At 44.7% G+C, this 14,218-nt stretch overlaps 2 protein-coding genes across 2 annotated transcripts in view; one reads left to right on the top strand and one right to left on the bottom strand.

Moving 5' to 3' along the window:
* Positions 1-313: 313 nt before the first annotated feature.
* LOC309478969 (uncharacterized protein) lies at positions 314-2,612 on the top strand (the record flags this gene model as incomplete). Its single annotated transcript, XM_082142815.1, has 3 exons — positions 314-750; positions 872-1,154; positions 1,298-2,612. 3 exons carry the CDS (start codon positions 314-316, stop codon positions 1,955-1,957), a joined length of 1,380 nt encoding a protein of 459 aa, XP_081998941.1. The 3' UTR covers positions 1,958-2,612.
* An 8,158-nt stretch (positions 2,613-10,770) lies between these two features.
* LOC309479643 (uncharacterized protein) overlaps positions 10,771-14,218 on the bottom strand; it is a 43,257-nt gene continuing 39,809 nt past the window's right edge. The window contains exon 2 of the mRNA XM_082143826.1: positions 10,771-13,335. Coding sequence (XP_081999952.1) covers positions 11,340-12,704 — 1,365 coding nt within the window. The 5' untranslated portion in view covers positions 12,705-13,335 and the 3' untranslated portion in view covers positions 10,771-11,339. The remainder of the gene's footprint in view (positions 13,336-14,218) is intronic.

The following is a 14,218-nucleotide window of genomic DNA, read 5'->3' as shown; positions in this document are numbered from 1 at the left end:
TGTTCTAAACCTAACCTTACAGGCTAAAGTCAAGGTAAACAGCTGTTCATATTGTGAATTGAAACACAAATATATTCCCTGTATTTTATTCCATTGCTAATGAGAAACAGCTTATTGAAGTTATGCAAATATATAAATCACAGCTGATTCCCATCTAGGAAGCACACTCAGGTGTTGAGGTTCTTTCAATCACATGATCATATGTTCTAAAAGAGGACTCTTTGGGCTGATCTTGTGTGGAAAAGAAACAATATAGAGCAACACAAAGAAAGAAAGAAAGAAAGAAAGAAAGAAAGAAAGAAAGAAAGAAAGAATGCCTGCAAGAGGGAGAGGAAGACGAGTACCAGGACAAGGGAGAGGAGTGGGGCAAGGACAAGGGCAAGGGAGAGGAGTGGGGCAAGGACAAGGGCAAGGGAGAGGAGTGGGGCAAGGACAAGGGCAAGGGAGAGGAGTGGGGCAAGGGCAAGGACAAGGACCAGGGAGAGGAGTGGGGCAAGGACAAGGGAGAGGAGTGGGGCGAGGACAAGGACGAGACAGAGGAGTGGGGCGAGGGAGAGGGAGAGGAGTTAGAATACGTGGTGGCGCTCAAAGAAGGACCAGAGCTAGGGTAACTGATCAAATAAGAGCAACTATCATTGACCATGTCATAAACCATGGGCTATCATATAGAGAGGCTGGTGAACGAGTACAACCAAATCTCAGCCGGGACACAGTGGCATCCATTGTCCGTATTTTCAGAGAAACCAACAGGTAGGATATTGCTTCTCCTACAGCAAAGTGTACTGTAAATACTGTAATATTACCATTTACAGTATTAGAGTGACTGTATGCCTCCGGTCTCTAATATGTAACTGTATTTTGTTCCTCTAAGGATTCAACGTCTACCTCCCTCAGGGGGCAGAGGAAAGCTCCTGAATGAAGAACAGGAACTTGCTATTGTCAACATGGTGATTGCTGACAATGAAATAAAACTGAAGGACATTCAGTCCAGAGTTGTAGAGGACAACCTTGTCTTTGGGAACATTGCAGCAATCAGCATAACATCCATTTCTCGGACTCTAGCTAAACACAGAGTCCGAATGAAACAACTATACAAAGTTCCTTTTGAAAGGAACAGTGAGCGCATCAAAGAACTCCGTCACCAATACGTCCAGGTAAGGTTATGCAATACAGTCATTACTGTACTATACAGTGTGTTTTGCAGTAAACTACTCTATAAACCTGGAGTACATTAGGACATACAGTAGATATACAGTACAGCACAGCATGTACATACACTGTGTCTAATTACTTTCAGAGAGTCATGGAGTTGGAGGCCAATCAAGTCCCACATGAAATTATCTATGTTGACGAGGCTGGCTTCAACTTGGCGAAAAGGCGTCGCCGTGGGAGAAACATAATTGGCAAAAGGGCCACAGTTACCGTGCCGGGCCAGAGAGGAGCCAACATCACCATGTGTGCCGCAATCTCCAACAATGGTGCACTCCTGCATAAATGTGAGATTGGCCCCTACAACACCGACCGCCTTCTCCTATTTTTAGAAGACCTGCACGAAAGATTGGTGCCAGAGGTAGAAAGGGGACAGGTGGGAGACCACTTGCCAATATACGTGATCACATGGGACAATGTGGCATTCCACCATTCCCGTGCAGTCACAGCATGGTTTGACGCCCATCCTAGGATGGTGTCCCTTTTCCTTGCTCCTTACTCCCCTTTCCTCAACCCCATTGAGGAGTTTTTCTCATCCTGGAGATGGAAGGTTTTTGACCATCGCCCACATGACCAAATGTCCCTCCTGGATGCAATGGATGCTGCATGCCAAGACATCACAGCTGAACACTGCCAGGGGTGGATAAGGCATGCAAAAAGATTCTTCCCACGATGCCTTGCCAGAGAAGATATCAGGTGTGATGTGGATGAGAACATGTGGCCAAATGCAGAAGACCGGGCAGATTAGAAGTTTACTTTGTTTTTTTTTATTATTATTCCGGTGCTTTTTCTGTTTGTATATCTTGCAGTAATGTCCTTTTGCAAATAAAGTCTTTACTGCAGCAATTCTGTCTCTGTCTTTTTTTTAGAACTGTAACTGTACATTCTATAAAGCTACTCTGAGATGGTCATTCATTTTTTGTGACAAAATGCATGCATTTACTAAACCCAACAAAACAAAAATGTAGAGAGGCTTCAAAAGAAACTACAGTGCAAAACACAATCTCTGATCAATACAATAAACTGTACTGTCCATTGTATAAGGGCAGACCTGTCACATAAAATAATGCAGTTTCTGTAATTTCAGCTGATGATAGTGTTCTTTTTGTCATTGTGTTATGATTGACTAAATGTTCCTGTTGGAAGAGAACATGTGTTAGTGTTTTGAATAATTATTTGATTTTGAAACATGTTTGCAGTGTTTTGGTAGACATAGTATATTGTGTTAGTGTATTATTGTATTTTGAAAATTAGATTTGGAGTTTAGTTTACAATGTGTGATTTTGAGCATGAAATTAACCGTTTTGCCAATTGTGTGTTTTAGGTGTGTTGGTGCGTTAAGAGTTTAGGAAACTTGTTAAATGTATTGAAAAATCTGTCATAGCGATTGTAAAAAACTGTAAAGAATTGTTATGTTCTAAAAATTTAAATAAATCATGTGAAAGAATGTCACTCTTTTCTTTGAAGAAAACATTACTTTGTATGAAGTCACTGAAATTGTTCAAACTGTAAAGATGAAAAGTTAGTATTTTCTGTATTGGTGTTTGATGCTAGTGTTTTTCCTCTCAGTGTGTTCTGAGCATGGGCGTCGGAACCATTGTATATGGGTGGGACAAGACCCACCCACTTTTTAAGACCAATGATATTGGACCCGCTTACTTTTACATTCAGCGCATAGCTGTTCGCTTTTCAGAGCGTCGTCAGTCAAATCCATTCCACTTGAGGAATGCCCTAATGAATTAAACTCCATTTCCGCTGAAATAGCTACATTATATTTCTCAACGAGCCGCAACTGACGAAAAAAACGCCCGTTGTACTCTTCCAGTCAAATATTGCGTTGCAAACATCAATAACAGCTTTAAGTTGTCAATGCTGGCAAATTACCATGGTATCAGCAGGTTAATCCACGGATAGCTGTGCATGTAATGCACGACGTGGATGCGAGTTTAGTTTACTTGTTTAATTAAAAGGCATCAGAATACATGAAATGGTGTAAGTAACATTTTTCTGGGGGAGGACCCACCCACTTTTTTTTTGCTTCCGACGCCCATGGTTCTGAGTGACAGTGTGTGTTATCTCAGTGAGGGTTGTGTGTAGTGTGTTTCCTCTCAGTGTGTTCTGAGTGACAGTGTGTGTTATCTCAGTGAGGGTTGTGTGTAGTGTTTGGCTGCACTGAGCCTGATTTGAGCCATGTGTTAAGAGTTGTGTTGCTTGGAGTGAGTTTTGCAGGTGATGTGAACTGTTTAGCTCAGGTGACTGTTGGTAGTGCAGACTGTAGTTAGAGTTTTGCACATGTAGCTCCAGTTGTGCTCACTGTCATTTAGCAATCGAAAAAAAAAACTGTAATGAACGCCCAACATGCATACATGACTGTTTTTAGTTGAAAATGGTGTTGTGTAAACGGACCTTAAATTAATAGATCAACCTAGGGTGCTTACACCTCGTTGTTTTTGTTTTTTTCATCCAATCAGCTCAATTCAAGAAGTTAACTTTGAATTTCTTTACATCTCGTTTCCATCTTTTCATTTACAAAATAAACATTTGATGTGGCTGACGGTATCCAGATATCTGCTTAAGTCTGTAAACAGTTATATGTAGTTGCAGCTGAAGTTTCTTGAAAATTTCACAGCGGGCATAGATGAGCACCGGCCACCACCCAAGTGCAAAAACACAAGGATTATACACACATAAACCACCTTGTTTTTTGAGGAAAGGTACAGAATTATGTTACAAAGAAACATCATATTCCTATAACATTCTATATTTTATGGGTTAGAATTATTTTAATAAATGCATGCTGGAGCCAAATGGAAAGATTTGTGTATTGTTTTATTTGTATAATGCTTTATTTTATGTAGATAGACTGAAAAGATGTAGATTTCAATGCATGGCAGAAATATGCTTAGAACTCAGCTAAACCTTTTCAGATTAATCAGAGAGAAAGAGAGAGGAAATAAAAATAATAATAATTATATGCACCTGTGCCAACACGGCCAGAAGCTAAATGGCAAGTCTAATGCCATCATTTTTATCTTTGTGAAGCAACTAAACAGCTAAAAGGTAGTTATTGTTCTGCCATTGGCATTCAAAGTAAGCTAATCATTAAATCAATCATTATATCTCTATAGGCCAAACAGAACACTCTGTCTTCAACACCCATGAAGCTCACACATCTGAAGCGTAATCACTACAAATAAACAGTAATCAATGGAAAAATCTGTGTGTTGTACCATATGTGATGCATAACATTACTTTTATACAACATATATTTCTACAACATCCCATGTGATTTATTTCTGCATGATTTCAGGTCAATATGAAGTTGCATAAAGCCAGCCAGGAAGGGTGAGTAAAGACTCATTAGCTTGACGCCGGTCATAGTGAACATCTCAATATTATTGAAATACAGCACTGAAATTTAATAAACTAGCAAAGTCAATCGATACAATCTGCTCTAGAGTTGCCTTCCATCATCGTTTATGTTTCCTACTGGTAAATATGTTTGTTACAGTGTAAAAACACAAAGTTCTATGTTATAGGTTAGGATTATTGTGTGGCTTAGTAAACGTGTGTGTTTTCCGGGGAAACCATATGTCCCCACAGCACAAACATAGTAAAACCCGAATGAAATGCAGAAAGTTTTCTGTGAGGGTTGTTTTTAGGGATATATATGTATATACTGGATAGAATATAGAATTTGTACAGTATACAAATCATTGTCTATTGAAAGTCAGATTAAAACATGGAAACTCAACGTGTGTGTGTGTGTGTGTGTGTGTGTGTGTGTGTGTGTGTGTGTGTGTGTGTGTGTGTGTGTGTGTGTGTGTGTGTGTGTGTGTGTGTGTGTGTGTGTGACTGTGTGTGTGTGTGTGTGTGCGTGTGTGTGTGTGTGTGTGTGTGTGTGTGCGTGTGTGTGTGTGTGTGTGTGTGTGTGTGTGTGTGTGTGCGCGTGTGTGTGTGCGTGTGTGCGTGCGTCTGTTTGTGCATGCTCTCTCTTAACTCATAATTACAATATTTATGGCTCTTCTTGGAGGCCGCATTAAACATTATCTGAGCTCTTTTGATGCAAAAAAGAAATAAAATGGAACAAAATTAGACAAAAGCCAGCAGAATTTGAAGACTAAACAATCAGCAGTAGACAACACTGAGTACATTTATTTTATTCCAAGACGAACCTCCAAAACCAATCACCCTGCAGTCTAGACACACAGAGACAAATGAACAAGTCAATTTGTGCAGCACTTTTCACAATACACATTGTTTTAGCTTTACAGAAATTAATGTATATGTTTATAATTAACACATAGACTTATGTGGTTCATGAAGTCTCTTCTGGACAGTATCAGCAGCTGTTTAACTGTTTATTCCTCTCAGAAACAGAGACAGGCACATACTGTATCCACTAAATTTACCCGTTTTAACTCCAGATATAAATTCTTTGCATACCTGCAACTTTTATTGGCAGATTAAAAAAAGGCATCTAAAACAGGTGTTTGGAAATAGTTTTTGTTAATAAAATAAGAAAATGAATTAATTTACAGCCATTTAGGCATACAGTATGTGCATGCCTTTGAGAGTTTGGCATTTTAAAATGTTCCAAAACACACAAAAAATAATAAACCAAAATGATATCATGTTTCCCTTTGTAAGGATGAAAGCATATAGGGGCACGTCCTCCACCGCTGTTGGCAGGGTGTGAGGTGAGTAATGCAGTCTTATCAGCCGTCCCAGCGGAGGCACTAGCCAATCCTATTAGTATCACTGTGGAACTTAAAAGACCACATACAGGCAAACACATTTAACACTATGTGACTACTCCATTACCTTACAGCATTCGCAGGAAAAAAAGACTGTATTAAGCCTTATAAGGACTGTAAGCCTCATTTTAATGTATATATGGAATTATGAGATTTTCAGATGGTGAGCAAGAGCGGTGAATGTGATTTCACCAAGTACATAATGTTCCTGGATCTACATCTTTGTTGAACATTCCAATCAACCAATCAGATTTGAGGGACAAGTTTATAGTTTATGTCAAGATTAGGCTTACATTTAGGGTTAGGTGCTTCTACATCAGTGTTCTTCACCTATCACCTCTGATGTTAGGGATAAGTTATGGGTAGGGTTAGGTTTAGGGGAAGGGATCAATTTTGTGGACGGGAACGTTGTTCAAGGATCAACTAAATATGTTGATCCAGGAACATATCTTACTTGGCAAAATCACGGTGACCGAGCAAGAGCGGGAGTGCGGAATAACACATGGAGACACAACTTGTGTTCTTACATGATTGGTATTCGAATAACCCCCCATCGTAAAACACGTTTTAGCTTGTTTTCCAGGCTTACATTACTATTGCAAACATGTTCCCTTCCTTTCTCTTCTGTCTTCCATCATAGAAAGAAAATCTTTGCTGCTAATTAACTGGCCAGCGAGGTTTGATCCCAACACACACTCCGGTATCTGGCTGCAAAATGCTGATTAATCAATACATCCACCCAAGAGGTGCCATTACAGAGCCTGCTCAAATCCTGCTGTCTTCAGTTCTGCTGCCTCACCATCTAAAAGGTGGAAGAAAGAGGTAATCAGACCAATGAGATTCTCAGAGGAGCTAGGTGATGAAAACAAAATCAGAAAGGTCATAACTAGGTTTCATCATGGCTTGGAGGAAATCCCAAAGCTGGAGGTATAGGCTGCCTTCCTGCTCGCCCTCCATACCTACCTCCACATCGGCATGGGTTACACACCCGGCCTTTGACAAATGCCGCAGCTTTCAATCAATATATAATTACCAGCCATTTAATTGCCCATTTTAACTGCAGATCAGCTTCCCGTTAAGTAGTAATCGATAAGCCGCCTTTACGTGCGTGTCGGCTTGAAAGGGCAATTTCAAAGCAAATTATAAGTGCATTAAATGTCATCAAGGATCTTATTTGTGGTGGGGGGAAATTAGTCTTTTGAAGCTGAATCATACGTCTCTAATTGCCGGGGATTACGGCGTTACCCAGCAATCGGCAACGATAGCTTTAGTTACTGCTCGTTCACTCCAGAACAAAACTAAATGAAGTGGAGACAGGAATAAGTCCTCAGCTGGGTTTTTAAGAATTACATAACAGGAACTCAGAGTGGATGAATGGTCACAGCGGAGCTGCTGGTCTGGTTTGGAGAGGGAAAGAGCTGTCAAACGAAACGACTGTGACTGCAAATGTTCGGCTGAGCCATCTTGCCTTTGTGACACCCGCCACTTGTTGTGAATGCAAGACAGTATTTTCTCTCTTTTTTTCTTCTCTATCTGCTACTGTCTCCCTGTTTTGTGTGAGCAACTTGTGCTTTGTATTCTTTCATTCTGCATAAACTGGCAGAAGCGATTTGCCACAAATCCTCCAAGAATTACATTCCTCAATATGTTTGACAAAGAGCCTGAGCTGCTCAAAGCAACAATGTGCGGCCAAGATTATTATGATGACTTTTGAAGATCGAGACGTGAGTGACATTTTATTTTTCCCACCTACCCGCCTCCTGTCTTCCTATATCCAAAGGCCATGGACTTCCATTTGAATGATTTCGGGCTGCAGGATGTCGGATGTTTTTCACAACAAGGCAAAATAAAGCAACTAAAAACAATGAAAATGGTGTCGTAGCAATTTTTTTGCTTTCAAAAGCCAAATGTCAGCACAGGAAAATAACAATCTGCAAATAGGGCACAAAACTTCCTAAATTAGGAAGCTGCAGCAGTTCTTGCCTTAACACAGACAGAGATTGGGCCAGAGAGAAGGGGAGTTCATATAGGGGAAGACAATCATGTGGATGAGGATTGTGACAGACTGCTCAACTGGTTTTGATGTAATACTCAGCATTCAGAAAACATGACAATGTAAAAGGAAGTAAATTGTCAGAAAGTCAATAATGTCTTTGTTACTTAGCCCGATTTCCCATCAAAACCAGTGTTGTGCATATCAGTGGATTGGGGGCTACATTTGGTCTGTTGATATCAAGTTGAGATCACCGTGTCTATCATTGGAGAAGTGTAACAACAGTCAGCAACTTGGATCACATGCACATTATAAGCTTTCATAAAATGGCCTTGGCAGCATTATGGTAAAATTGGAACACCATGGCAACAGCTTTCTTACCTGTACATGACAGCGATTTGCTTCGGGGGTTGGGCAGAACTGAGAGAACAGCAGTTTTTTTTTTGTTTTTTTTTTCACACACCATTTGGCCAGTGTTCATAGTCATCCAGTTTTAAGTATTGACTAGAAACACAGAGGTTTATCAGTTTTGCAATCAAAGTGTTATCTACAATTCTTTGCAGCCTTTAGCCGCTGCCTACAACACACTGGATGCTTCACTGGAAACCGAAACGAACTCACTTCTGCTAAACGTTTGAATTGTTACATTCGGGAACGATACAAGTCGACACCATTGTGACTAAAGTTTGCTAAGAGGTATTTCCTACTAAAGCAAGGCGGTATTTGACTCTGAGGTTAAGTGACGTAATGTAACGTGTCAGTGAGAACGTAAAAGGGCACCTACATCACAGATTATTTTCTTTTTTATATATATATTTTTTTTTTAATTTTTTTTTATTACAGTAATTACAACATTTCCTTACATTTGTATATATCCTTATATATATTATTACATCCTTGTATTACATCCTTATATATATATACATACATATATATACATACATATATATATATATATATATACTGTATATACAAAAGAAAAACTTGAGTATGATGCATTTTACTCCAGAAGTACTCTCATTCCCAATGTGGGTATTTATTTTATTTGTATACCTACCATTACTTTTTTCATTCCTTATATCTTTCGTATCTCTATTTATTCAATAATTCTTAAGATTTCCCTGGAATCCCCAGATTCTAATTGTCTGTATTCCCATAGTGTGTCTTGGTTCCTTCTCAGGGAACCGGATACCTGAGACATCTTCTCTAGACAGGTACAACTGATTTTATTTTTTATTTTTTCAACCTTTTTACTGCATAGGCAGTCAAGTTTTATTAAAAGCCCATTCAGCCAACCACTTTAATTAATTATACTGATTCTCATTTACTACATAAACCTATAAGATAAAACAACAACAACAAAAAAAAAAAACACTAAATATTATATTAAAGGACAAGTTCGGTATTTTACACTTAAAGCCCTGTTTACAGATTGTTTCTGATGAAATAGAACGGTTAAGATTAAAATTTGGACACATGCTGCTGTCCCGAGAATTACACGACGTAATTGGGATCCCATGGAAAACGCCACGGTTGCTGCCACATCCAGCGCCCTACGCAAGACTCTCAGACCCCCAACTGCCGGGGCGGAAGACCTGCGTAGAGGGAGTTCAACTGCTGTTCCATTATACCCCACACAGTGGAACTCTTGGGGAAAGCGTACCTTTCCAGGGGAAAGGACGCTGCGGAGCACATCCTGCCCAAAGGGAGGTAGCATGTGGAGAATACACATATGGACTGGCCGAAGGGGCAGTGCGACATATGGAATGTCACTGGGGTGGCTCCACCCGAAGGGGGAGACTACACCGACAGTGACGGCAGAGCAGACTCTGCCGAGGGAAGACACGGGCTCACCGCAGGGAGCTGGTCGTGGAAGAATACACATATGGGATCGCCGCGGGGATCACCACATATGGAACCCAGCCTAGCACAAGTTAAACAAGCATACGAGCACTAGGCCTGGCGACACTAGAGCGGGAACTTCGGTGTTACCGGCTTGATGAAGCGAGCACACAGGAAGAAACCGAGTCTACATGTAGGCTATAAAACCTAGCGAACGTGTTAGGTGTCGCCCAGCCCGCAGCTCTACAGATGTCTGTCAGCGAGGCGCCGTGTGCCAGCGCCCAGGAAGAAGCGACACCCCTAGTGGAGTGGGCTTTCAACCCGGGCGGGCAGGGCACGCCTTGGGCTTCGTAAGCCAAGGCGATGGCATCCACTATCCAGTGGGCCATCCTCTGCTTGGAGACAGCCGTCCCCTTCTGCTGGCCTCCGTAACAGACGAAGAGCTTATCTGAGGTCCTGAGGCTTTGCGTTCTGTCCACGTACAGACTCAGAGCGCGAACGGGACAGAGAAAAGCCAGGGCTGGGTCTGCCTCCTCCGAAGGCACCGCTTGCAGGTTCACTACCTGGTCCCGGAAGGGAGTGGTAGGAACCTTGGGCACGTATCCGGGCCGGGGTCTCAGGATCACGTGAGAGTTATCCGGGCCGAATTCTAGGCACGATTCGTCGACCGAAAATGCATGCAGGTCCCCTACCCTCTTGATAGAAGCCAATGCAACCAGGAGTACTGTCTTACAGGACAGGATTTTTAAAATGCGTTTCTGCGTAAGCATCTTGAACGGTAGCCTGTGAAGGGACCGATTCAGGACGCGCAGGTCCAAGATTGGTCGTATCCCACCACCTTTCTTAGGTACAATGAAGTACGGGCTGTAGAAGCCGGTCTTCATATCGGCTGGAGGGACCGGCTCGATCGCGTCCTTCGCCAGTAGGACTGCGATCTCTGACCTGAGTACAGGGGCATTGTCCGCCAAAACACGGGTGAACAGAATGCCCTTGAAAGCAGGGGGACGCCGGGCGAACTGAATCGCATAGCCGAGTCTGATGGTACGGATGAGCCAGCGAGACGGGTTGGGAAGCATTAACCAGGCTCCCAGAGACCGAGCAAGCGGGACCAACGGTACCACAGACGTACCCGGGGTGGGGCAGCGCGGCGGAATGCAGGGACCCGACTCGGACAGCACAGCGGCCCGAAGTGGGGTCTGAGTGTGTGGTGCAGCACATACCTGCTTCCGTCGAAGGGCAGAGTGAGTGAGCGGAGGCGTCAGTACGTCCAGAACACAGCCACTGCTGCTCGCTGGCGATGAAAGAGGGGCTCGGGAGTGACAAGGCATGGCGGCGTCGTCGACTGCCAAGCGCGCCCTCTTGGGGCCCAGAGGTTTCAGAAATTGCTCTTTTTTTGAAAACGTGGGTACCCGTGGGTCAGTGGCGGAACAAAAAGGAAAGGAAACAAAAGATTCTCCGCCCGGCCCTCCACCGGGGGAAGGAGTGGCGCCTTCGCCATCTCCTGAAGAGCAACTTGATCCACCTCCGGGCCGCCCGTCTCAGGGTCGTTTGCACCGTCGCTTGCCTCCTGGTTTGGCAGCGGCCTGGACGGGCGGGGTCGGCTTCCTACGGCTTGCTCCACGCTGAGGCCTGGATGGTTGCTGCTGCTGCTGGGGCTTAGCGGGAGCGGAGGACACCGCAGAAGGCCGACCTCGGCGACGAGTAGACGGAGGGTCTGCGGCCGGCGGACGGGTGGGAGCAGCAGCGGTCCGCCGGGGCAGGATGTGCCGGATGGCCTCCGTCTGCTTCTGTGCGGCCGAGAACTGCTGGGCAAAGCTCTCGACCGCGTCGCCGAACAACCCAACCTGGGAAAGAGGGGCATCCAGGAACCGATATTTATCGGTGTCCCTCATATCCGCCAGGTTGAGCCAAAGGTGGCGCTCCTGGACCACCAAGGTGGACATCGCCTGACCGACTGAACGTGCGGTTTCCTTCGTCGCCCGGAGGGCGAGGTCGGTTGCCACACGGAGCTCCCGGAGGAGCTCTGGGTCAGAACCACCCTCGTTCATGTCCATGAGCGCCTGGGCCTGGTGGACCTGCAAGAGCGCCATGGCATGGAGGGCGGAAGCAGCCTGTCCACAGGCCTTGTAAGCCTTTGCCGTTAGACCGGACGAAAACTTACAGGCCTTGGACGGGAGGCGTGGATTACCCCGCCAAGAGGAAGCGGACGCCGGACACAGTTGCATCGCGACGGCCCGCTCCACTGGGGGGATATCCACATACCCCTTAGCTGCCCCGCCGTCGAGGGTGGCGAGGGGGGAGGAGCCACTAGAACGGCTTCGGGCACTATACGGTGCCTTCCACGTCCTAGAAAGCTCCTCATGCACCTCCGGAAAGAAAGGTACCGGGGCGGCGCACTGAGAACCAGCACGGCCCACCCCGAGAAACCAATCATCCAACCGAGAAGGTTCGGGACGTGGTGGAGGGTTCCACGCAAGCCCAACCTTCTCGGCGGCCCGGCAAAGCATAGCCGCCCATTCTGGATCGGTCTCAGACAACGCTACACGCCCCGAAGGGGGCAACGCAGCCGAGTCGTCATCTCCAGAGGACTGAAGCTCCCCCTCCGATGCTGCGATCGACATCTGATCGTCAGCTGGAGCCCCAAAGGAAACGGTTGGTCGTTCCGGAGAAGGACCAAGACGTTCACTAAGGGGCCCCAATGGCAACAGCGCTTGTGAGGCGTGAGGGGCCCGCGGAGGTTGACTCGACGGGGAAGCCCTCACGGTAATCCTCAGATCACCCTGGTCATGCACCGAAGTAGGTCTATTCTGCGGGGCAGAATAAACGCTAGATCGGGGCATAGGCGAGGGGACTGCACCTCCCTTGAGGTAAGCGAGTCTCGATCTAAGCGCTGATGGGAACATGAACTATCCACAAAAGCTGCCTCAGCGTGTTGAATGCCCAAACACGAGATGCAACTATTGTGGCCATCTGCTGGCGCCAGGGTACGACGGCATCCAGAAACGCACAAGCGGAATGACATCTTGAAAAAGACGCAGGGTCACGCTTGTGTTGCTCTTTTAGTGAAAACAAAAAAATAGAAAAATAACTCTCTCAGTGCTGAGGCACCCAGGGGTAGCCGCGGTGTGAATGAACACACAGGGAAACGCCCACCGAACCGACACACACACACACAGACACAGAACAATAGTGCTGTGAAAACAGCAGTTGTGAGCTGCAATGCTCGCGGCCACCGCTGATCGCGCCGTCACACCAACACAAGGAGAGTCCTCTTCTCGTTCTCAAAGGCAGTCTTTTCCTGTAGAGTTCGGAAGTGAAAGCAAAAGCTCGGCTCCGAAGTGAAAGACAATGTGTGCGTGCGCCCGCTTCCTGTTTATAGCCGCGCTGCGGGGCGGGGGCGCGTGATGCGACTCACGCACGCCAACGTTCATTGGCTCGTTCTGTAGACACTCGAAGTTGATAGGGCTCCCTGAAGTGATCCCAATTACGTCGTCACGTCGACGTTACGTCGAACGTGAGCGACTGAAAGGGAACCTAAAATTCTTGGGACAGCAGCATGTGTCCAAATTTTTATCTTAACCATTCTATTTCATCAGAAACGGTCTGTAAACAGGGCTTTAAGTGTAAAATACCGAACTTGTCCTTTAAATTAGAGCAAAATTTACTTTGCATTGCTTATCCATGTGCTTAATGAGACATGGTCTCTTTAAAATTGTATTATAAATGTGCCTGTTCCCCTCACTGAATCATGTACAGTACATTTCCAATGCTGAAACATCATGAACACATTAGTTGTCAAGTGTATTTGTTCACTTCAGTACTTCATAGGCTCTATGCAGTGAAAGCACCCTACAGTGTATGTACCTCACACATTTGCTACTCATCATAATGTTGACCAATGGATCACTGACAAAGCTCCCACAGTTTTTCTAACAAAATATTAGCACATGAAAGGAAGAACATGTGCTGTGTGGCCACCTGCGGTTGAGCATCAGAGATTCCCCACAGAACACTGTCGTTTACATAGACTCTGCCAAACTAGTGTACTGTGACAACAGTTAATTCATCCGTCCATTCTTCCTCTTTAGCTATATGTTTGTAGACCTTTTAAATAGAGCTCCCCAATCTATTTCTATGTTCAATGTGGAAGATGTCCTATCAAACCTCAGCTCGTTTGTGGTGGCATGTCTGTCACTAAAAGATGTGTGTGCTTCATGCTTAAAATACAGTGGCCTAACAAGCTGTTACCGGTAATAGTAGCAACATTTGTGTGATTCTTCATCTGAATACCAAAGCTTCCAAAATAAGGGCCTTGCTCTGTTTTTTTTCTGTGCATTCTGAACTGGCAACAGCGTCATGGCAGCCTTTATCTATTTTTAACCTCTTGTATTCATGTTAAAGAATGCACATTTTAAAA

This window comes from Leuciscus leuciscus (assembly GCF_965113295.1).
Source record: "Leuciscus leuciscus genome assembly, chromosome: 17".
In the NCBI taxonomy this organism is placed as follows: Eukaryota; Metazoa; Chordata; class Actinopteri; order Cypriniformes; family Leuciscidae; genus Leuciscus; species Leuciscus leuciscus.
Note: the sequence above shows the minus strand (reverse complement) of the source record. Positions and strands in the feature narration are given on the sequence as shown.